We start from the raw sequence: 25595 nt of genomic DNA on the forward strand, positions 1-25595 counted from the left end.
CTCTAAAACAAGGTGGGGAGGATATAACAACCCTCGGTAAAACCGACATCCTCATAATATTTCTGACACTCTAATATATATTGTAAATATATCAACTTGTCTTTATATGCACCCCGTATGTGAAAACCGAGCCCCAAGATAGATTATACTATATAAAATAAATAAAAAAAAACAATAATTATTAAGCTGAGGCGGGCCGCGTAGGGCCTCACCTCAAGCTTAAGCGGGCCGCGCGAGTGTGTACCAGGATATCGCCAAAACCCTTAGTTGATGCGGGCCGCGTACATGTTTGGGGAAGTGAAGGCGGGCCGCGAGCGTCCTGATTTGTGGCATGACCCGGAGCCGACACGTGTCAACACCGTGTCAAGTCTAGTGATGAGTGGGCCAAGCTACGCCGTTGACTTCATTTGACGCGGGCCGCGTGAACCCGGCCCAAATCCCACGCGGGCCGCGAGAAACCCCAGATTAGATCCTATAAATAGCACGCATCGGCTTCATTCGACGATCGCTCAAATCTTTCTTTCTTTCTAAATTTCTGAAGTAGTATACACTATACCCGGGCATTATACCCCCTAAAATAGCGAGGTTCTGCTACGATGTAAGTATTATAACCCCTGGAGACGTATTAGATACGCTGCCCGATTGATCTAGGGTTCCGTAACAGCTGTCGTGGTTCTGCCCGACGTAGTCGTTGGAATGCCGTCTCGGGGAGGGTATTACTAATGTTAAAATGGGTTATTATACTAACACACGTGCATTTGTGTAATTTATAGATTATCTCCAGGAAACCCTTACGAAAAACCTAAAACAGCAATGTGAGTAATCTCCTTTTTATTAACTGTTTTTACAAAACCTTAAATACCTTTCCATGCAAATGACAGTTATTGAGTATTTGTGAAGAATACAATTATAGTGGGTATGTTGGGGTTTTGTATACAAAATTGGTTACTGGCGTGGTAACATCCCATATGTTGAGTATGACCGTACCACTGATGTTAATTGTGATGTCTTGGATACAAATGTAATTGCGGATGTGCCCTCAATACTGCAAATTGGTTTTTACTTAAACTTGATTAAACTGGGATTCACTCACCAGTATTTCCCACTGACAAAATGTTTTTAAAACGCGTTTCAGGTAACAAAGTGTGAAAGCCAAATAGAAGCCAGCTGGACAGCACTGAAGGCTTGGAAAAGTAGCAATGAAGTTACCTAAGAATAAAATGGATGTTTTTATTAAATAAATAGGATTTATTCCTATGAAACGTGTGTATCAAAAACTTGGGTTTTTACCCATATGTTTAATGTTATAAAATGTGGTGGTTTACTCTGATTAAAATATTTCCTAACTACGATCCTGATGAAAATTTCCGCTGCCAAACTGAATAAATAAATGTGATACCACCGAAACTGGCTCACGGCCGCCCGTTCCCGGGAGATAGGGATCGGGGGCTGTGACACCTATTAAAAGTATAACCCTATTTATACATAGCTAATACAAGTAAAGTCCATTGATTCTTTATTATTCATACCTTACGATAGTCCTTTCTTTCCAATTAGTGGCATTGCGTGCCCATTCATCAAGCTCACCTATGCGTATGAAATTTAACAGATCAAAACATTAAATACCGAGTTCAAATGGCGATCACCATCTGACCCGTACGACCATTTATCCTTTCAACCATTCTTGCATACAATACATGAGCATAATTATATATATATATATACATAAGTTCAAAACATAACTTGGAAAATATTCGTTTCTTAAAGAATATTTACTTGCTTAGCCTGTAATTACTTACATATTCGAATCTTTTCATTCTTATCATTCATTATGTTTCAAACCCGTCCCGCGGTTTATAACATCTCATTCCTACTTTTATTCTTTCTTTGTTTTGAATCTGTCTCGCGGATTCTAACATATCATTCATGCTTTCATTCTTTTCAGGCCTCGAATCCGTCTCACGGATTCTAGCACATCATTCATGCTTTCATTCCTTTCATTCTTCGAATCTGTCTTGCGGATTCTAACATATCATTCATGCTTTCATTCTTTTCATGCCTCGAATTCGTCTCACGGATTCTAGCACATCATTCATGCTTTCATTTCTTTCATGCTTCGAATCCGTTTCACGGATTCTAGCACATCATTCATGCTTTCATTCCTTTCATGCTTCGAATCCGTCTCGCGGATTCTAACATATCATTCATACTTTCATTCCTGAAAGTCTTACATTCCTCTTCACCCCCACGTCCACCTACTACCTAGTTCTAGCGGACATACCTGTAACAATTATCACGGTCTCACGAATGTCATATGTTTCTTGTGTACTGGCCAGGCACACAATCCACATACTAGTTTCGTGTCTTCATGTAACCGCCACCTTATGTCCGAAGAATTAAGTTTCGGCACGTGTAACATTTTCAAAACTTCATTATCATTCCATTATTATATTTCACTTAAAATTTTTCTTTCACTTGCTAGATTTTACCATTACATGTACTTACACATATTAAATATACGTACCTGGAATCAATTTATCTTACTACGTGCCTTGGTGTCGGTCCAAGACTGTACTCGCGAATCATCCTCTCCAACAACTATGCGTACCCTTCACATAACATACTGTTAGTTTTTCTTAATATACATGCTTAAATACACACTTACATTAGCTTCTACCTTTATATTTTGATCGAGTCTTGGATTGTACGGGTTCCTTGTCACAAGAGCACTCTGGTTTGAGTTCAAGTATTTACCTCCACATACTTGATTTCCCTCAAACCATGGCTCTGATACCAACTTGTAACACCCTAACACGCTTTAACTGAAAAGACGCAGCGGAAAATATGTACCATAAAATTTCTTTCATTATGAATGTCTTAACATACTTGAAGTTCATTTTTAAGGTGACACATTTACAATGAATACAACAATCGAACCCATTTACAAAATAAAAACATAAACTATGTTTACTAAGTTAGCTATCCAAGTATTCCCGTACAATCTAACTTGTGACTCGGACTACGATCTCCACGCCTCGGTGATCCTTCGGGACTCGTACAACCTACACTTACCATACAATTTCAAACGTTAGTACACATTATGAATATAACAATATTCATACACTTTCACTTTCCATTCAGTAATCCTTTGCATTTAGGCAATTTTCCGTCTGAGCATCCACTCCCTTATGAGACTTCAACATTCTACCTGCATTATTCTGCATTCTCAAGGTACACTGTCATTAACGTCAATACTCAATCATATTGAAAACATACGAGCATACGAACTTACCTACTGGCATACAGATGTACATACACACTTGCATGCATACATAAAACGAATCATAACTACTCATGTGTATACCCTCACTCACACGTACATATGCTTACATAAATACATTCATCCATACCTATTAACTCGTACATACCACTTACCTAATTCCCCATGAATTACTGCCGTATCATAAATACAAACCTTCGTATAATATAACATGTATAAACAAACTTGTATTCATACTCACTCTTATTCCTGCTTATTTATTAGTTAAGCGTATTGGAATAAAGTTAAATCTTTACATACATATCCAATACTTAGTTCATTACCCCGCATATTCGCTCCCACATCCCTATCTTACTCTCCCATCATAAACGCTATATAAGTGTCATTTGGGTATGTTTCGGGTCTTAAGAATGAGTTCCATGCTCACCCGTAACTTACCTAGCCGTTTGGTAGGGTTGAGGAACATTATAAATGCTTAACGAGGCTTGGAATGGGTTCACGGGGTCCAAAATCGAAGGAAAAACAAGAAACTTCATAAACTACACATTTGCATCAGCCCTCCACCGTAAGCTACGGTGGCTACCGTAGCTTACGGTGGCCCCCAAAACCCTACGGCAGCTTTAAACTGCCTTACGGCAGAAATGAAATTCCCAGCACCCACCGTAGCTTACGGTGGGCACCGTAAGCTACGGTGAAGCCCAGATCAGCCTTCCATTTTTAAACTAAAATTCGCATAACTTGCCCGTTTTGCATCCGTTCACTTGAAACTTGTTCCTAAACATCCGTAAAACAATTCCTCACATATTAGACTAAGAATGCTTACCCCGGGTCCTTAATCATTACCAATTTTATTACCATTACCTCACTTATTCTTATTTATTCGACCCGTTTGGTCCACAAACTACCTTCGGCTATCTAGATCAATACTTATCTTAATTCCTTCAATCATTTCATACCATACATGACTTTCCTTCATTTATAAACAAGAAAGTTCTTATGTATACTAAGAAGTGAGTTGGATGTCACTTACCTTGTGCGTCCGAGTTCATCCATAGCTTCCGTGTTTACCCTTGACCCGTTGCCCTTCTATGCTTGTGTCCATGTTGACATGCTTCCTATCCGTACATGTCGTCACATTCATATCATAATTAGTATACATACACTCATTCAATTGTGTCCTAAAGCTTATTTATGGCATTTATACATAGTTGACTTCCAAAAGTCAATTGTCCAGCTTACATAAATACATTCAATTCAGGAACATGACACCGTCTTAATATGTTAGACCATAGTATAAACATCATTTGCATTTCACACTCATAATGTACAACATGTAAACCTACATGATCATCCGATTATATACACGTACACATTCCATTCCGTTCATACTAGCATCTGTACGTCTTCATTACTAATAACAATCATCATTCCAAATTTACCCCTTTTTCTAGGATTTGCATATGCCGCATGTCTACCATCTTAAGTCACCATTAGGACAAAGCAAACAATCCATATGGTGTGCATTACACCCTCTAATCATATGTTACAATCTATTAATGCAAAATTCCATTAAAACATTATTTCAACGAGGTCACTCATGTGGTTTCGATTAATCACGCCTTCATCATGCATCTTTATTAGCAACTTTTACCATTATCACAATTTATACCCATTTACCAAGTTCTTGCACACACATTTTATCTTCTAACTTCACTTAGGCATTTCATCATACACTTGGTGTGCATAATATTTTCCAAGCTCATAGTACAAGTAGTTTATGCATGTTCTCCCCAAAATTCATCTCATGAACCATTTTATTTAAACAAGATCACATTGTCATCAAATCTACATCATGTTTACTATCAAAACCTACCATATAGCATCTTGTGCAACAACATAATCATAATATCAATAATTGCATGTTCATCATAATCATTCTTATACTCCTACACATGGGTTTCGTTCTAAATCATCAAATGACATCTAGAACTCGCATAATTCGTGTTCCATATAGTGATTCTATCATATTCTCATGCTTAATTTCACACAATTTCACGGATTAATTAAAACCCACTTCACATAAGATCACCAAATAATAAATTTCAACTTACCATATGTTTGCTAGCGCTAGGCCATCAAGAAAACGAGTTCATGCATTAGTTTTGCCTTGAATCCACCTTCAATTAGGCTTGAAGGGGCTGAATTTAGGGTTTTCTCCTTTTCCCCTTGTGGGTGTCGACCACACCCCATCACACACACAAAAACACTGAGTTTTCTAGTTTACACAAAACTTAAACTCAATTCTTACAAGTTTAGTCCCTCAATTTTGTCACATCTTCATAATTTCCTCCAAATTCATTCCTTACTTATTTTGACTAAATAATTTAACTAGGTTAAATAGCCTAGTATTTTATTTTGTGTCTTATCATATGGAAACATGTGGCAAATGTAAACATTCGAATTTTGGGGCGTTACATTTTCAGCTTTGTACATATCTCGTTCTTTGTTATTGAATTCAGAAATTGTTTTTTCAACTCACAGTTCAGTACGTGGTAGAACATATTTTTTCAAAATACACTCCCAAGATCTCAAATGATTGGCTTGAACCCAGTTTTCAAACTGATCTTTCCAACCGTAATACTCCTCAATGCTCATTAGCTTCAGGGGTTTTTGCATAGTTCCGGTCTCATTTTCCAAGTTCATGTTTTGAGCAATGACAGCCGGAGTAGTCGGGGATGTGGCAAATGCGTTGTAAAATTCTTCACTCATGATTTGGTAACACGTTTATCAAAACAAACACTTTTCAAACGAAATCAGAACTTTCGAACGAAATTACCTGCAACAAACAACTTCAAGCGAAATTAAGAGTTCAAACGAAATTAAACTTTTCAAACGAAAAAAAATAATTTCGTGTGAACTAAACTTAATTTCGCGCGGAATTGATATAGTTTCAAGCGAAAACAGATTTTTGGAACGAGATTACTAATTCCGTGCGGAATTAGCAAGAATTTCAAACGAAATTAGTCAAACACTGTAATTCCGTTCGTAATTATGGAATGCTTTCAAACGGAATTAAGTTGATGTCATTTTGTTCGAACTGCTTTTCATGTGGAATTAAAGATTTTATCAGTTTTAGATCCAGTTAATGTCCAATTTTCTCAAGGCTTTGTTAAAACATTGTTTTACATGTTATATGTGAAATTCAGATCATTTTAACTATGAACACTTGTTCAATTTAGAAAAGAAGGTCTAGAAGTAAGAAAATGAGATTAAATCAGGCTGAAATCTGCAGAACTCCTCCTCCTGTGCTCTGATACCAATTGTAGGATCGTATACGGACCCAACACGAGTCGAACAGAGGTGTTCTACTCAACATGAAAGGCTGAAACAGACATGATGAGTTGAATTCAGCTAGATATTCATTTTAACTGTCGTTTATATTGATCTGAAACAGTTTTACAGCAAGACGACACTTCTAAAGAGCTTCGCCGTCGGGAAACCTCTAAGTAATTTTGTACCAAATGACACGAAATCAAACCTATTAATAGACTACTTAATTCCGCACGAAACATGCTTCACACGAAATGATTTACAAGCGAAATTACAATCTCACACGGAATTAGTTAATTCCGTGCGGAATTACATGTTGCTCCATTCAAGCGGAATTACTCCTTTCATGCGAAATTAGCTTTATGTCAATTATCTCGAAATTTGTGCCCTGAGCAATGCAAGACTCGATACAAGACGAAGTCGACAGACGCATGCACCAACATGAACTATAAATATAGCCGCGATCAATAACAGGCCTACTAAGCTATCAAGATCTCGACTCGCTCGATGATAATGACCGAGGAATAAACACGGATAGGAGAACCAAGTCCCGGAAGGCGCATGGAAGATTCAACGAGATCAGTTTAGAATGAGAGGTAGGTGTGGATTAGCAACAGTATGCCAATCACAACAGCCCTCGCACGCTAAACAATCAGTTTCACCTTCGTCGAGCCACCGACGGCTGTTCTTAGGGTTATCCGGCGATATTCTTTAGAGAGAGAGAGGATCCACAAATTAAATAACCCAAACACTTGATCATTTGCCACCAGTCACAACAAGTCCATTCCCCAAGATAAATGCTTTAATCTACTCCGCCATTGTGCTTTAATCTACTCCATCAGTGACTACATAGATACATGCTTTAAATGCTACTGTTCTACCATTCCCAAAGTCCTTTAATCTACTCTACCACCTCTGATCACCACCGGTATCGGTTGCGCTTACGTTGCCGCCTCCAGATTCCGGTGGCCTTATTTTGTACCTTTCTTCTCCAATAGATCAAGTCCCTTTAATCTTGCTTTAGCATGTCTACTGATACTAGGAGCAATCAATCTCTTTCTTAATGGTTTACGTATTTATTTTATGAAAGTAAAGAGGTGATGCTAGCAGGTGGTGACAGTGGGTTGTGGTGGCAAATGATTTAGGGCATGAGTTATTTAATTTGGGGAAGATGAGGAGTGTAGTGGAAAAGACGGATCTACCCTCATGTGACATGCACATAATCCTATTTAACATAAAAAACTAACTGGGTTTGTGCCAAAGGATATAACCTACAAGATTTGAAAAGAGTAAATTGTCATTTTAGTCCCTGAGTTTTTGTTCAAATTGCCATTTTAGTCCAGATAGTTTTTTTCTCCTCTGGGTCCCTGACTTTTCCTTTTTCTTGCCATTTTGATCACATCGCATAACTTAGTCTAAAAATCAGGTTATAATCAAGGGTAGTTTTGGCATTAAATTTTTATGAGGTTTATAAATTGTATTGTAAACTACCCCTGGTTATCACTACACAACAGTTGTGCCAAAAATACCCCTGGTTATAACCAGATTTTTAAACCGAGTTAGGCAATGTGATCAAAATGGCAAGAAAATGGAAAAGTCAGGGACCCAGAGGAGAAAAAAAACTATTTGGACTAAAATGACAATTTGTACCAAACCTCGGGGACTAAAATGGCAATTTACTCATTTGAAAATATAAAGTACAAATACCATCAATTATAAAGGCAAATGACACCGCCTGAAATTTGATATAAAGATAAAGGACAAAATTTGTAATTCACCGATTTAGAAATGAAAGACCTTAGTTGATTTCTTTCCATTTTGGGATTGTCATGGTGGTCAGGAACAATGAGTTTCTACAAACGGAAAGAAAGCAACATTGCTTCACCAACTATCCAACAATCATTAATATGTAAGCATCCATATTGATAGATGTGTAATGGATGATTTGAAAAGTCAAAACTGAAAGATTTATGTGTGAAAAAGGTGTTGGCAGTTATTTATAGCCGTTGCACAATGTTCAAGAGTTTAAAACAAATAAAAGATAAAATCTGACAATCCACCATTGATTGTGTCATCGACCGTCAGATTGATTGTTTGTTGTTGTTTTCTTGGTTGTTGAGCTTTGACTATAAATACAAGTCACCCCCAACTTTTTTCACTTACCTGTTTTGCTTTAAACTTTCCATAATAAAAATCTAGAGAAAAATGCCCGGATAGTCCCTGTGGTTTCACCTTTTTTCACCTATAGTCCCTATCTTTCTAAAACTACTTATATAGTCCCTAAGTTTTCACGTTTTGTTCTCGGATAGTCCCTGGGTCTAACTTCAGTTTGTTTTCTCTGTTAAAATGATGTGAAATGACAAAAATACCCTTTCCTTAAAAGGCCAAACCACCAACGTTACAGTTCAGCCATCCGCCGATTCGGGGCCACAGGGACTATCCGGGCATCTTCTTCATCTTTATTTATAAAACCCCACCACCACACTTCATCTTCAACCTCCACCCACCACACTTCCGCCGCCGCCTTCACCTCCACTTGTACCACCGCCTCCGCCGTGTCAGCGGAAAGTTCGAATGTTGAATTTGTATGGTTATGGAAACACGACAGTGGGATGATGATAATGAGCAAAATTTGTCCCACTGAGTGGGAATTAAATGTAAATCGAGTGTGAGTGGAATTAAAAGTGAAACTTAGCAGTGAACTACCGATATGAATTATTATCAACCAAACCAAGGAGTATTAAAATCCAATTGCATATCTTTAAAAATTAGAACTTGACTCACAGGTGAAGAACACACCCCATAGAAATTACAAAAATAAAATTCTGAAAAAGTTGATCATCTCACATGGATTTCAAACAGAAAATAGACACATCCACTTGTACCACCGCTTCCGCCGAAGCTCCTCAAATCTGTAATTAACCCAGCTTAATACCTCAAATAAATTCGCCAAATTTGCAGGTTTTGTATGGATCCGAATCTGCAAATCGGATCATTTGTGGGTCTTGATCAAATGATGTCTTTTGATGAACAAAAAAGTCACCACACAAATCTGTAAGATCATCGCTAAACCCACACAAATCGGTGGTCGGTGTCTCCTAGGTTTGTTCCCATCTTGTTCCTTGGACCCGGAGGATGTGGCAGATATGGAGGTGACGGCGGCGGCGGTGGCAGATATGGAGGTGACGGCGGCGGTGGCGGTGGTGGAACAAGTGGAGGTAAAGGCGGCGGCGGAAGTGTGGTGGGTGGAGGTTGAAGATGAAGTGTGGTGGTGGGGTTTTATAAATAAAGATGAAGAAGATGGCCGGATAGTCCCTGTGGTTTGGCCTTTTAAGGAAAGGGTATTTTTGTCATTTCACATCATTTTAACAGAGAAAACAAACTGAAGTTAGACCCAGGGACTATCCGAGAACAAAACGTGAAAACTTGGGGACTATTCAAGTAGTTTTAGAAAGATAGGGACTATAGATGAAAAAAAGTGAAACCACAGGGATTATCCGAGCATTTTTCTCAAAAATCTAATATAAATCTCTTTAGTTCCCTTAAAATTCAAACTTCAAATCCAAGAGAGAGAGAGAGACCAAGAGCAAAAAAAAGGAGAGTTGTTAAACAACTAAAAAATTATTCATTTTTATATATTGTGATCATTGTTTTGAAGTAGTTGTGTTAAATTTATAAGTGGAATCACTAAGTTTGTTTTGTTATTAAAGATAGTGGTGATCACTACCACTTGAGATTAGTGAGCTATAGAAGGCGGTCACTTCCTTTAAAAAGTGAGACATTTGTACAAAGTGATCGTTACCTTTGCTTAGTGAGAGATGACTTTGTAATGGGTATCAAGACTGGAATTAGGGAGGCAACTAGTGGAGAAACTCTCGATTAAAGATTCGGGGAAAAGACGTAGAGGGATTAGTTAACATCTCTCGAATTAACTTCTACAAATCGGTTTTATCATTCATTCACTTGACTCTTTAAACACTTGCCCATATTATTTATCGTTCGGTTTGTTTACATGTGCATTATTGACTATATACAAGTGTTTAACAAAGATGTTTTAAGAAAACCTATTCCCCACAACAGCATACAAATTAAATCCGGCTAGTTTAATCGAAAGTTATATCAGTTTTACACTTTTCAACATCAAAATCATTCCACATAAACCCCATCTCAACGCCATATCTATATATGTAATTTTTTATTTTCAAGTAGTTTATCGGTTTTAAGTAACTTTGTATTTTTTTAAGGACTTTGTAATGTTTTATTACTTTTTAAGGACTTTGTAATATTTTATTATTTTAATGAAATTATGTTTTTTTATTTTGTTTTAAATAAAATTGGCATATAAATTAAAAAATAAAATATATAAATAAAAAAATAATTAATTAATGATATTAAGAGCTTTAAACCATTGCATGCAAGTTAAAGAAAAATGCTTTAGAGTCCCTTAGATGATATGGCGTTAAGATAGAGTTTATGTAACGTGATAAAGCCACTAGGGGCCTTATAGCATACCCTCTAGCCTTACCAAGTAAACAATAAAGCTAAAATAAGATACAAGTCCACTTAAACTGTTAAAAAATTTAGTCGTCTAACAAAGTAAAAAATATATACTAAAAAAGAATAAATCCATAAATATCTACAACACAAAACACTTTTTTTGTGAAACCAATGTGCGCCACTCTACGAAACAACACCATCACGAACCAACATACCCCTTTTCAGATCACGCCACGTGTATCCACCTTAACATTTCTTAACCTTAGCCGCCACCATGTCCATTTTCGTAATTTCACTTAAAACTTCCTGGCCGAGTTGACTCTTGACTCGCTGACTCAATATCCAACTCAGTGGCTGCTAATGGGTGTACACAACTCGGTCCGACCCCTGACGACGGCGACACCGCCGGCGATTTTCTACTCATGTTGATTATCCTTGACAACAACCTACTTCCGGGTGACAAGAACCCTTGACTCGGTGACGTCAGCTGTGACTCAGCCGACAACTCGGTACGGTTGGGGACATCTATTCTGACGTCATTTACTCGTTTCGTCCTTTCGACTAACGACGTTGTTTGTACGGACGGTGGAACCGAAGTACTTGAACCGGGTTCGAGCACAGTCGAGTTAACTAACGACATGGTTTCCACTGCTTCAACTGGCGAACGACAAAGTGGACAAGTTGAGTTACTATGAAACCACATGTCAATACACTCGGTGTGGAAACTATGTTTGCATTTGGGTAAAACCCGACCCTTTTCACCCTGTTCAAACTCGGACAAACAGACCGAGCATTCGGGTGTGTTCTCGTCGGTTTCCGACGAGAACACGAAAACCGGAAGTGATTTTATTACGGAAGCGTCAAGCCCGCCAGTGGAAGCTGGCGGGGGATTGTTTTCGACGTAGAATACGATACGCGTGGAGCGGGTACGACGGCTATGTCGGTTACGCCGTTGTTGGATACGAACGAGATACCTGTAAAATAAATAATGAAAATCTCGTAAGATATTATGTATTATTAATCAACTATAAATAGAAATACAAATACAAATTGAAATCTACTTAAGTAAAACATTATTTCTTTTAAATAATGAAAACTTCCTAAGATATTATGTATTATTTATTAATCACCTATATATATATAGAAATACAAATACAAAATGAATTCTACTTAAAATAATATATTATTTCTTTTAAAACAAGTCTAATCATATTCTACTTTTGTTAACATTTTATATTGAGTTAATTACTGTTTTCGTCCCTGAGTTTTGTCAAAAATAATGGTTTCAGTCCATTAGTTTAAAAATTGCGATTTCAGTCCATTAGTTTCATTTTCGTAACCATTTCAGTCCACTAACTTAACTCCATCCATTTATTTTGTTAACTTTGAGTTAACTAACTAATTCAGGGACGGTTTGCCTCAGTTTTAGAAACACAGGGACTTAAGTGTAAACTCTAAAACATTAAAACAAAAAAAAATAGTAAATTCCAAAAAATCAAAAAAATTCCAAAAAACCAAACAAATTCCAAAAAATTCTAAAAAATAATAAAAATTCTAAAAAATCATAAAAATTCTAAAAAATTCTAAAAAATCCAAAAAAATCCGTTTCGGTGCAAACTGTTTCGAACCCGAACCGTTTCGAGCTGAACCGTCCGTACCGTTTCGACCCGAACCGTTTCGAGCTGAACCGTTTCGACGCGAACCGTTTCGACCCGTACCGTTTCGAGCCGAACCGTTTCGACCCATACCGTTTCGAAGCCGAACCGTTTCGAGCTGAACCGTTTCGAACCGAACCGTTTCGACCCGTACCGTTTCGAAGCCGAACCGTTTCAAGCCATACCGTTTCAAACCGAACCGTGCCGTTTCGAACCGAACCGTTTCGAGCTGAACCGTATCGAACCGTACCGTTTCGACCCGAACCGTTTCGAAGCCGTACCGTTTCGACCCGAACCGCTTCGAAGCCGTACCGTTTCGAAGCCGAACCGTTTCGGTTCGATACGGCACGGTTCGATAAGGCACGGTTCGCGTCGAAACGGTACAGCTTGAAACGGTTCGGTTCGAAACTGTACTACTTCGAAACGGTTCAGGTCGAAACGGTACGGCTTCGAAACGGTTCGGGTCGAAACGGTACGGTTCGAAACGGTTCGGCTCGAAACGGTTCGGCTCGAAACGGTTCGGCTTCGAAACGGTGCGGGTCGAAACGGTTCGGCTTCGAAACGGTGCGGGTCGAAACGGTTCGGCTTCAAAACGGTACGGGTCGAAACGGTTCGGTTTTTTAGAATTTTTATTATTTTTTAGAATTTTTTTGAATTTGTTTGGTTTTTTGGAATTTTTTTGATTTTTTGGAATTTACTATTTTTTTGTTTTAATGTTTTAGAGTTTACACTTAAGTCCCTGTGTTTCTAAAACTGACGCAAACCGTCCCTGAATTAGTTAGTTAACTCAAAGTTAACAAAATAAATGGATAGAGTTAAGTTAGTGGACTGAAATGGTTACGAAAATGAAACTAATGGACTGAAATCGCAATTTTTAAACTAATAGACTGAAACCGTTATTTTTGACAAACCTCAGGGACGAAAACAGTAATTAACTCTTTTATATTTTATATCTGTACTTTGCAGGATTTGAACCCTGTCGACTCAAAAAATATATTATAATTATGGTAATGATATATTAATAAACGGTAACAATATATTCTCTAAACGTACCAACGGGCGTAGAGGTGGAGGAAGACGAGGAAGATGACGACGACGAAGAGGATGATGATGGAGGAGAGCATGATTCGGCCCGAGAGGGCGTAGGATTTAGAGGAGTCTTGTAGTTCGGCATCGGGCCACTGGTTGACCGGAGAATCTGAAGACATTGAGGATGGAGGGAGGGGTGTGTGTGTGGTTAAGGGTGGTTTAGAAAGAGGGTTAAATGGAGACAATTTAAGAAAGAAGAATAGGAAGCTTCGAGGTTGGTTCCTACAAGAGTTGCAGAAAGCAGATTTTCGTTGATTGACATTTGCCTGGAAGACGCCAAGCATTGACGCGGGATTTGTTTAATGACCAAATTGACCTTGGGTCTTTAGTTGCTTTTACACTATAGAGTAGTTGGGAGTTGCGTTTACACTAGAGTAGTTGGCTGGATTTACTAGTGTACTTTTAAGGTGATAAAGTAGGAAAGAAAGGGCATGTAAATATTACTTGGTATGGTTTTGGTGATTTCGCTGATGATACGATGATGCTATAATGGTTTGTTAGTGATTTAAATTTACCGTTAAATAAAAATAATACTTGGTATATGTGGGTTTGAATGTTTCTTGTTACATTTGCTTAGTTCTATCTGTTAATCGTGTTGAGTTGATGGGTAAAAGGTTAACGAGTTGAATTGTTTAGTTCATATACGATCCATATTTTATTCGTGTTGAAAACATTAACCTTAACATGGACACATTTAGAATTGTAAAACCTACAATGACGAGTGTCAAACAATTTGATGAATAATAATCAAGTTGTAAACTTGTTAATTGGTAGTTAGTGTGTCAAAATGGGTTAAACGAGTATTAAACTAGTAAGCTGGTTGACATGCTTAATTAAATGAGTTATACGATCAATCTGCACACAACCCATTTAAAAAACGGGTTAGATATGACAAACCAAACCTGGTTATATTATACCGTGTTTCGGGTAGTGTTGGAAATAGTCACCCTATGATCAACACTAAATATAAAAAACGGTTTTATGATTAAATGGTTGTTTGGCATATTATTCAATGGCGGACTTACAATGTTAGTAGGGGTAGCACGGGCTACCCCTCAACCCCGTCTCCGTAGTGTAAAAATACCTCTTAACTCCGTTTTTGCAGTGTAAAAATACCCCGCAATTTCGCCTCCGTTATACAAAGGATACCCCTGATCTAAAAAATAAAAAATTGGGATACCCCTAAATTTTTGGGCTAGTTCCGCCGCTAATATTGTTTGGTCTTCATCTTTTTGGTCAATTATTGGTTGTGTTTCTAGTTTTTGTTCAAGATAGATGGGTACTAAAGAACCCGAGACACTCATAAATTGGAGAAGACGATGATGGGTTCTATTTCAGGTATGTAAGTTCATTTAAAACGATTGTTTACTTCATTTGGTTGCACTAGTAAAAAATAATCCTTTTTAAAACAGTGATCTAGACATTTTAAAACGGTTGGACAACTGTTTTGAATTCATATGTTTTAAAAGGTAATGGACCGTTTTAGTTAAGACACAACCGTTTTAAATTCATATGTTTTAAACCGGCGTACTTATATCATAGTGGCATTTGGTATACTATGAATAAATAGATAATAAGATAAAAACTAATACAAGTATACAACGTTGGGACCTTCTAGTTGAGTGTTTGACACGTATAAAACAAAATACATTGATAATTGATTTTGATTTTTTTGTAAATGTTGGGACCAACGGTAGAGTGTTTGAAATTTTAAACAGTGGATGGAGTTTAATTGGTATGATACTAGGGTGTGAGGGGCATGGTTGGGTCATTAATAGCCATGTAGGATCATTAATGGATTACTACACCACCCCCTTGTCTCATCCACCATGATTCCCATGGATTAAACCATGACAACCATGGGCCTCCTTTCCTTATTTAATATTTTTTTTCCTTTTTACAAAAATGAATTAAAGTAATATAATAGTGGTTTGAGTCATGACCACACCCTTAGGATAGTGGTTTTGAATGATGGATTAGAAGTAAGTGACATGGCACTGATATGGAGGGTCATGGTGAACATGAGGCTCATGACCATACCCTATAGCCTTACACTATCAAGAAGCACAGGGGTAATAATGGAATTTTAGAGTTAGTCAACGATTTTTGGACTTAACGGGTCCAAATTGTTTCACTATCTTGACTTTTCATGTCATATACACGTTGAATGTGACTTTCCTGCTAAAAGCCTAAAATGAATTTGGTGAATCTTCTTCAACACTTTCTTTTAAAAACTAAAACGAATTTGGTGAATCTTCTTAAGCACTTTCTTTTAAAAAAATTAAGTCAATTAAGTAAAAGGGATTAGAGTATAATACTTACACCAGCAATATAACTTTTCTTTTTGTAATTTAATTTGTAAATCACGCTTATAAAAATATATATAAGTTGGAGGGGTTTGTATATAAAAACGTTATTTGTAAACTATTTTTTTAGTAAACAGCCAAAATGGTTCGGTTATTTTTGACACTTTAGTTCAAAACTCAAATTTTTTGTATCTGTGTCCTTGTGGTTTCAATTTTTGTTGTCATTTTCATTCAAAAGCAAAATTTGGTTAGATTTTTCAGTTAACATCCAGTTTTTTGTATTTTCCTACCTTTTAATGAATGACAAAATGGTCATATTTCTTTTAATTTGTTTTAATAAAATATTAAAAGACCATTTTGCCCTTCATTAAAAGAAAGGAAAAATACAAAAAAAAAAAAATGGATGTTAACTGAAAAATCTAAATAGATTTTGATTTTAGATGAAAATGACAACAAAATTAAAACTACAGGGACCCAAATTCAAGGCTTGTAAATGAACCGAACGTTCAGTGAACCGTTCATGAATCATTCGACAGGAAATTCATTCATGTTCGTTTATTTAATAAATGAACGAACATAAACAATTTTTTTCTTCATTTAAATAAACGAACAAACATGAACAATGTGTCGTTTGTTTATTTATGTTCATGAATGATTGTTTATGTTCATTCATTTACGTTAGTTTATGTTCGTTTATTTACGTTCATTTATGCCCGTTCATTTAAATTCGTTCGTCTGTGTTCGTTTATATCCGTTTGTTTATGTTCATCTTTTAAATTTAGTTATTACTAATTGAATTTAAAAATCTACTTAGTTTTCTTTATCATCCCATAACTAGCTTTGACTTTTCGATTTCAAAACTTTCTTTTATATGGTATTAATATATTTGATTTATATTTTCCAATTTAAAAGTAATCTTTTCTATCATGTGAAACGTGAATTAAGGTTTACCTATATTTAGGTTCTTCTTCTCCTCTACTATTGTTATACAAGTCAAAGCCGTGTTCAATTATGTTCGTTATGATTTGTTATGTTCTTTTATGCTCAATTATGTGTGTTTGTGTGCGTTTATGTTCATGAACCGTTCGTTTATACTTTTAGCAAATGAACATAAACGAACATGAACATGATCATTTTCTTAACGAACGAACACGAACAAGAAAATCCGTTCATTTAAATGTTCGTGTCCGATCGTTTGTTTGGTTAAAGGTAAATGAATGAACATGAACATGCCTCGTTCGTGTTGGTTCAGTTCATTTACAAGCCTACCGTATCATGATCCAGAACCAAATCAAAGAGGCAGAGGTTGGGCTTTTCATTCAAGGCTTGAGAAGGAAGTAAAAAGTAACTTCGCAACCATGAAGACAACTGAGCCTATAGTCAAAAGCAATCTTGGGGTTCGTGACCCCCATACCAAGCACACTGTCAAGTCTATCATATGGCCAGCAACCGACAAAGAGAAGATTATTCCGATTTCCCACAAGTTTGAGAAGGGAATCCTGAGAAACTTCAGATTTTGTGCTTATGACCCCAAGATGGTCGAAGCTGTGATAGTGTCACGGCCCCCGACCCGGTTTTACCCGTTTCAGGAGCCGCGGGACAGAAACCCGTGGTAATTATTATGTTGGCAGCGAAATTATAACAGGATCTTTTAAAACTTGAAATTCCCAATTTATTTTATTTCACAATTTGGGACAAACCCCATAATTTACAATAGAGAGAATTTCACGAGGAAATCCCTGTTATTACAAAAACATGTTTCTTTATTTTATTGAGCCACTACTTCAAGCTTGTTGGTGCTCCGTAGCACTTTTCCTTGATTCACAGTAGGTCACCTGAAACATGTTTTAAAAAGGTTTTATCAGCAGGGAAATTACTTGCGAGTCATTCAAGTTGCACAAAACGACAAATTGTTATAATATACAGTATTAAGGGTGATTACAATGTTTCGATCAACCAATTACCCCAAATCGGTATTTGTCACTTGACAATATCTGTGACTATGGTCAGATCACCCATTGGCTAACCCGTTGTCCAATGGTGACGGGTATCAAGTAATGTATACAAAACCCCACATACCGGCAGTAATTGAAGATTACAAAGACTTAATCCCTGTAATTATAATTGGAAAACATTTAGGGTTTTGTAAAGCACTTTGATAAAAAGAGAATGACTCACATTGCAGATTTAGACGGGCAGAGTTCCGCCTACTGATTTTAGCCTGTTTAACCTAATTCAAATAACAATGCACACGAAAACTAGGTCAGTAACTTAATACAACTTTTACGACAACTCACGAGATCAAAACCTTCACGACGAATGACAAAGTATAGCCCAAATACGGGCAGCACTTAAACATCCATTGGACTGGTTTTTATTGATCGGACATTGAATCGTAGCAGTGATCGAGTTATTACCTTGTTATCGCGGCAGAATTTCGTGCTTGTGTGTGTTTTTGAGTGAATTTGGAAAGAACAGAGCACAACTCAACGTAGAAAACGTATATTCACGTTGTAACAACTCCATCATGCAAGTGCCAAGCCCCTAATTTATATGCTGAAAAATGGGTTCCCCCGCGTGGCGCGCCAGACCCACTTGGTCCTGGTGCGTGGCGCGACGGGTCACTTTTAGGGTAGGGTAGGTTCGTGTCCAACATAGCCTTGGTGAGTCACAATTCGACGAAATTCCAATCCTACAACAAACTGTGAGGATAATACTAATTAGGGAATACCCCCCCCCCCCTTGAGTTTTAGGGGCCCTGATCCTATTTCCAATTGTTCTGAAAATCTTAAGGGTCATGCAATATTACTTGGGGGTCTCAATTAGGGTTTCCTATTGGACAAAAATAAAATAAGAAATAGTAATTTTAATGAGAATTGTTACATCCTCCCCACCTTATGAAAATCTCATCCTCGAGATTTACTGGAACAAGTAGGGATATTTCCCTTCATCTCTGATTCTAGCTCCCAAGTGTACTCAGGTCCTCTCTTTGAATCCCACTTGATTTTGACCAATACTAGTCTTTTGTGTTTGAGGAACTTGACCTTTCTGTCTTCTATTTGCAGTGGCTTCTCAACAAATTTTAATTTTTCAGTTACCTCTACATCTTGAAGAGGTACTACCAAGGATTCGTCAGATATACATTTCTTGAGGTTGGATACATGAAACACATCATGTACTCCAGCTAGCTCTTCTGGTAGTTGTAGGCTACAGGTGACTGGTCCTATTCGTTGGATTACTGGGAATGGTCCTATGTACCTTGGATTTAACTTTCCTTTCTTTCCGAACCGCACTACTCCTTTCCAAGGAGAAACTTTCAAGAGTACATTGTCTCCAACTTGAAATTCTAGCGGTTTGCATCGATTATCTGCATAACTCTTCTGGCAATCTCGAGCTGTCTTTAGTCTTTCCTTGATTTGAGTGATCTTGTCGGTGGTTTCTTGTACTATTTCAGGACCTGATAATTGACTTTCTCCTATTTCTGCCCAACAAACTGGAGTTCTACACTTACGTCCGTATAGTGCTTCAAACGGGGCAGCTTCGATGCTTGCATGATAACTATTGTTATAGGAGAATTCAATTAAAGGTAGGTGGTCATCCCAGTTTCCACCAAAATCTATTACACATGCCCTGAGCATGTCTTCCAAGGTTTGAATCGTCCTTTCACTTTGTCTTTCTGTTTGGGGATGATATGCAGTGCTTAAATTTAATCGTGTCCCCATTGCTTCTTGGAAACTTGTCCAGAAATGTGAAGTGAAACGACTATCTCTATCCGATACAATAGAGAGTGGGACTCCATGTAGGGATACTACTTCGTCTACGTATAATTTTGCTAACCTTTCCATGCTAAAGGTTTCTTTCATGGGTAGAAAATGAGCTGATTTGGTTAATCGATCCACAATTACCCAAATTGCATCATTACCTTTTTTGGTTTTGGGCAGTTTAGTAACAAAATCCATTGTTATTAGTTCCCATTTCCAAACAGGCATTTCTAATTGTTGGAGTAACCCTGAAGGTTTCTGGTGCTCTGCCTTAACTTGTGAACAGGTTAGATACTTAAATACATATCTAGCTATGTCCTTTTTCATTCCTATCCACCAAAAAATATTTCTTAAATCTTGGTACATCTTATTATTACCAGGATGCATGGTATACCTAGATTTATGGGCTTCCTCTAAAATCTTATTTCTTAAGTTTCCTTGCTTAGGTACCCAAATTCTTTTCTTGTGGAATCTCCAACTTCCATCAGTTCCTTGCTCCAATTCCTTTATTCTCCCTTTCATTCCTTCAGCATCATCCTTGATTGTTGTTTCTTGGATATTTTTCAGTTGTTCCATTAAATCTAAATGTAGATTTAATCTAAGAGCACGAACTCGCTTTTGCTTTTCATGATACTTACGACTTAGGGCATTTGCAACTACATTTGCTTTTCCTTCGTGATATTGAATATCACAGTCGTAGTCACTTAGAATTTCCATCCATCTTCTTTGCCTCATGTTTAATTCTTTTTGCCCAAATATGTACCTTAAGCTTTTATGATCTGTATAAATGGTAAACTTGCTTCCATACAGATAGTGTCTCCAAATCTTAAGGGCAAAAATTATCGCTCCTAATTCTAAGTCGTGAGTCGTATAGTTTTCTTCGTGCTTTTTCAATTGCCTTGAGGCATACGCAATTACCTTCTTGCGTTGTATTAACACACATCCTAATCCTAACTTAGAAGCATCACAGTAGACTTCAAAATCTTATGTTCCTTCTGGCAGGGCTAGAATTGGGGCGTTTGTTAACTTTTGCTTTAAAATCCTAAAGGCCTCCTCCTGCCTGGGTCCCCATTCAACCTTTACGGCTTTACAGGTTAGCTTAGTTAAAGGCACAACTATTTTAGAAAAATCCTTAATAAAACGCCTGTAGTACCCAGCTAATCCTAAAAAACTTCGAACTTCCATAGCTAATTGTGGGACCTTCCATTTGGTGATCGCTTCTATTTTGGAGGGATCTACGTGAATACCTTCGTGATTTACCATGTGTCCTAAAAATGCACCTCCTGTAGCCAAAATTCACACTTCGAAAATTTGGCGTAAAGCTTCTCTTTTCTTAAAAAAGTTAAGAGTGTATGTAGATGCTCACAATGCTCGTCCTGACTCTTGGAATAAATAAGTATATCTTAGATGAAGACAATTACGAATTTATCCAAATACGGTTTACAGATCCTATTCATCATATCCATAAATGCTGTCGGAGCATTTGTAAGTCCAAAAGGCATAACTGTAAACTCATAGTGACCATACCTAGTTCTGAAAGCGGTTTTAGGTATGTCTTCTTCTTGTACCTTCAACTGATGATATCCAGAGCATAAATCTATCTTAGAAAAATATCTAGCCCCCCTGAAGTTAATCGAAAAGATCATCAATCCTAGGCAATGGGTATCGATTCTTAATTGTAACCTTATTCAATTCCCTATAATCGATACACATTCTCATCGAACCATCTTTCTTTTTCACAAACAAAACTAGTGCTCCCCAAGGGGATGAACTAGGTTGTATGAATTCCTTACTGAGCAATTCATCTAATTGCTTTTTCAGTTCTAACATTACAGTGGGTGCTAATCGGTAGGGTGCTTTAGCTACGGGTTTGTTTCTAGGAATAAAATGAATTCTAAATTCTACCTCCCTATCTGGTGGTAATCCTGTTAGTTCTTCTGGGAATACACCCGAGTATTCTGATACTACAGGAATTTCCTTAAGTTCCTTACCCTTAGTGCTAATGATTACCTAAATCATATACACTATTCCTTGCTTTCGTTCATAACTAGCAACTTTCATTACTGAAATGAACTTCGTAGACTTACGTGGCTTATCTCCTGCAACCACAATTATTTCTCCTGATGGCGCATGAATTTCTATAGAATTCTTATCACAGAGGATTTGAGCATGGTTGGCTACTAACCAATCCATTCCTAACACAACATCGAATCCAGCTATACTCGTAGGTAACAGATTTGCAGAAAAATTATGACCTGAAAGTTCTATCTTACCTTCTTGCAAAACTTGATCTATGCTAATAGAGTTACCGTCTGCTGTTTCTACTGTATAAATCTGCCTAAGTTTGGTTAAAGGTAGCTTAAGAGCTTGACAGAACGAAGTATTTATAAAACTTTGGTTTGCACCAGAGTCGAATAATACTTTCGCATAAACGTTGTGAACTAGGAACGTACCCGCTATCACATTCGGAATCAGATCTGCTTCTTGGGTCGTCAGCTGAAAAGCTCTTGCATTCTTTTTGGTAGTTCCTTCTGCAGGTTTAGCCTTGTTGTCAGCTCGTTTGATCATTTTAGGACAATCTGGTCTAAAATGTCCAGCTTCTCCACAATTATAGCAGACCTTTGTTTTCTTCCTACATTCCTCCTCTCGGTGCCCTACAGCTTTGCAGAAATTGCAGACTTCGTTACATTTTCCGAAATATTTCTTTTTGCAGTTTCTTCAAAATGGCGGGGTGGAAGATTTCCCAGTTCCTTTTCTTTTAAAGTTGATGTTATTACCCACACGAAATCCTTGGGTAATCTTTTGGGCTAACTCTTTTTTCCTATTTTTTTCTCACGTACGCACCAGCCCGTCAGTCAAAGTGTTGGCTAACTCTACTGCATCGTCAATTGTACGGGGCCTTGCAGCTTTAACGATATCTCGAATCTCGCTAATCAAACCCCAAATATAGCGAGAAATGAGTACCGGTTCTGGCGAGGCCAGAGTTGGCACTATTCTGGCATACTCGAAGAATTTCGAAGTATACCCTCGACAGTCAACATCCACCATTCGATGGCTCAGGAATTTATTTGCCATTTGTTCCTTTTCATATTCGGGGCAAAATTTCCTTTCTACCAATTGCTTAAATTCCTCCCAACTCATGGCGTAGGCCATGTCACTTCCCTTGGCTTGTAATACCGTATTCCACCATTCTAAACTTCTTCCTTGAAAAGGTGAGAAGCATACATGACCTTATCTTCTTCGGCACATTTACTTATTTTAATTACTGCCTCGGTTTTCTCTAACCAACGCAGTGCGGCTGTCGCCCCTTCATTGCCTGCAAATTCAGCAGGTTTACAGGCCAGAAATTCCTTGTAAGTGCAGCCAGGTGTTGCAACTTTCATTTTCTTGAGTACTGGGGCTTGAACCACATTAATATCATTGACACCGCCTCCATTAACACTGTTACTGAAATTATCGTCGCGCGTGCATTTACTGGGGTTGGCTTGTGAAGGCTCAACAGGACTTTTAACCGGGATAGTGTTGGCTATTCCCTAAGCGACGATGTTTTCTATATCTTGCCGATTTAGAAAGTGATCCTCATTATTGTGTTCTGATTGATTAACTTCATTAACTGGTTCATTTGTTGGTGCATGAAATGTCTGTTGACTACGTTTATATTGAGTCTTAGGTCTAGATAGGTTAGATTGGAGCACGGAAATCGAAATAGTTTTTATATGTTAATTTCGCTTATAATAATGACACATGTGTTATTAAAAGCGAAATCATGTTCTTGTAATTTCGCTCCAGTGTACAGAGTTAGTAGAGGTTTCGCTCATAGGGTTTCACTCATAGGGTTTCGCTCATAGGACCATGTTGTTGGAGCGAAATCAGAAGTCTATAACTACCTGTATGTGATTTCGCTTATGTAACAGTTAGAGCGAAATCAGAGTCGAGGTGCTGCCGGATTTTTGTCAGAATTCATTGTAAAACGACTCAGAAAGTGTTTATAAAGAAGAAATTAAGAGGAACAGCTGTGTAACTTCATTTACATTGATTCCGCCTTTGTATCTGAAGATGAACTGCCTTTTACTGACTGTTTAGGGTCATAGATCGGTCCAACAAGTGGTATCAGAGCTCAGGACGAGGAGTTCATACTACTACAACTTGATTCTACCGGATTCTCTCATTTCTACTCACTTTTTCTTATACTTTTCGGATTTGAACTGGTTCCTGTAACACCCCGAAAACGGGTTTGGTAATCAAACCTCGTTAATAGTAAAAACGGGTAAAATACCGTTAGTGGTAAAATTAACCCGGTGAATGTTAGGATTTAAATAAATAAATCTAATATTTATTAAAAGGATGGGAAATACTTTGAGAAAGCAAAGTATATAAAAAGGCCCGAGATTTAACAGGACTTAAAATAAAACAGGTTTTTGAACAAGAACTAATTAACTAGGAAAAATTATAACCTAGTTAACTACAAGTCTAGAAATAACTTGAAATAAGGTTAGAATAACCTTATTTAAATGTTAAACAAAAGGGGAGGGACTAATGTTGTTAAACTTGAAACTATTATTATTAGTTTTAAAAAAAAATAAGGGATTTTTACATATTTCCCCCTCCTAAGAGGGCTTATTACATATTTCCCCAAACAAAAAAAAAACAATTACATATTTCCCTTTTTTTTAAGAAATTACTCAATTACCCTTTTCTTAATCATATAATCTTCTCCCATCTTCACTAACCCTACAACCCATCACTATAGTTTTTAGGTTTGGCAGAATTAAAAGATTCGATCTATATGATTAATAGCTTAACTGAATGCTGGGTTTGTGAGATTTAATGGTCAAATCTGTTTTGTGATATAATTTGTTTCATGGAAGGCTGAGGATTATATCATTTATATTTAAATTGGTAATCAAGATCCTGAATCTTTAATAACTTAGTATGTGCTTGCACACACTTTTGGTAATTAAGAGTTCAAATCGATGGTTCCGCGGATTCACCGTTGCTATGCTTTCTCAGGCCCGACCTAAGATCTTTTGAAGCAACAGTTTGAGATCTCATTTTCTTTAATGGATTTGCCAAATTTTTTATGTCTGTATTTTTTATTATGCAAATTGCTTTGAAGACAAAGATCAATAAATCTTTATTAAAATATTAAAACAATATTGATGTTGAGTTATCTTCAAATTACTTCAGAAGAAAAGGCTTCCAAATAATGGTACTCGCATAGTCACACTGGAAGTTGTGTAAAGTACGGCTTTTTTTATCTTTTTTTTTATATTGTGTTTGGATAAAAGTTGAATACTTTTGTTAGTTTTATAATTGCAATCAGTAAGGTAATAATGATATTAAAAAAGAGGAAATATGTAAATATTCATTTAATTAGTTCACTAAGGGTAAACTAGTCATTAATAAGAGTACTTTTAATGAAAAGGGGAAATATGTAATATACATGGATTAGGGAGGGGAAATATGTAATTGAATTTTTTGATCGGGTAAATATGTAATAAGCCAACTTAAGAAGGTGAAATATGTAAAAAGAATTCTCGGCTCAAATACATTGAGTTAAAACCCAATGAATTATGTAAGAAAAGGTTTCGAGGACGAAATCTCTTTAAGGGGGGGTAGACTTGTAACACCCCGAAAACGGGTTTGGTAATCAAACCTCGTTAATAGTAAAAACGGG

The 25595-nt window shown here is 37.1% G+C and overlaps 1 protein-coding gene across 1 annotated transcript; it reads right to left on the reverse strand.

Moving 5' to 3' along the window:
• Positions 1–11152: 11152 nt before the first annotated feature.
• On the reverse strand, positions 11153–14114 carry LOC110899416 (RING-H2 finger protein ATL2). Its single transcript, XM_022146306.2, has 2 exons — positions 13816–14114; positions 11153–12081 (listed from the first exon to the last, which is right to left on the reverse strand). The coding sequence occupies exons 1-2, from the start codon at positions 13968–13970 to the stop codon at positions 11400–11402; spliced, it is 837 nt and encodes a 278-aa protein (XP_022001998.1). The 5' UTR covers positions 13971–14114; the 3' UTR covers positions 11153–11399.
• Between the last annotated feature and the right edge of the window lie 11481 nt (positions 14115–25595).

This window comes from Helianthus annuus, chromosome 13 (genome assembly GCF_002127325.2).
Source record: "Helianthus annuus cultivar XRQ/B chromosome 13, HanXRQr2.0-SUNRISE, whole genome shotgun sequence".
NCBI lineage: Eukaryota > Viridiplantae > Streptophyta > Magnoliopsida > Asterales > Asteraceae > Helianthus > Helianthus annuus.

Excerpts from the sequence above, each read along its gene's own strand:
- LOC110899416 (XM_022146306.2), bottom strand. The coding sequence starts at position 13,970 with ATGTCTTCAGATTCTCCGGTCAACCAGTGGCCCGATGCCGAACTACAA. Across the intron at positions 12,082-13,815 it reads CTCCACCTCTACGCCCGTTG|GTATCTCGTTCGTATCCAAC; the intron begins GTACGTTTAGAG and ends TTTATTTTACAG.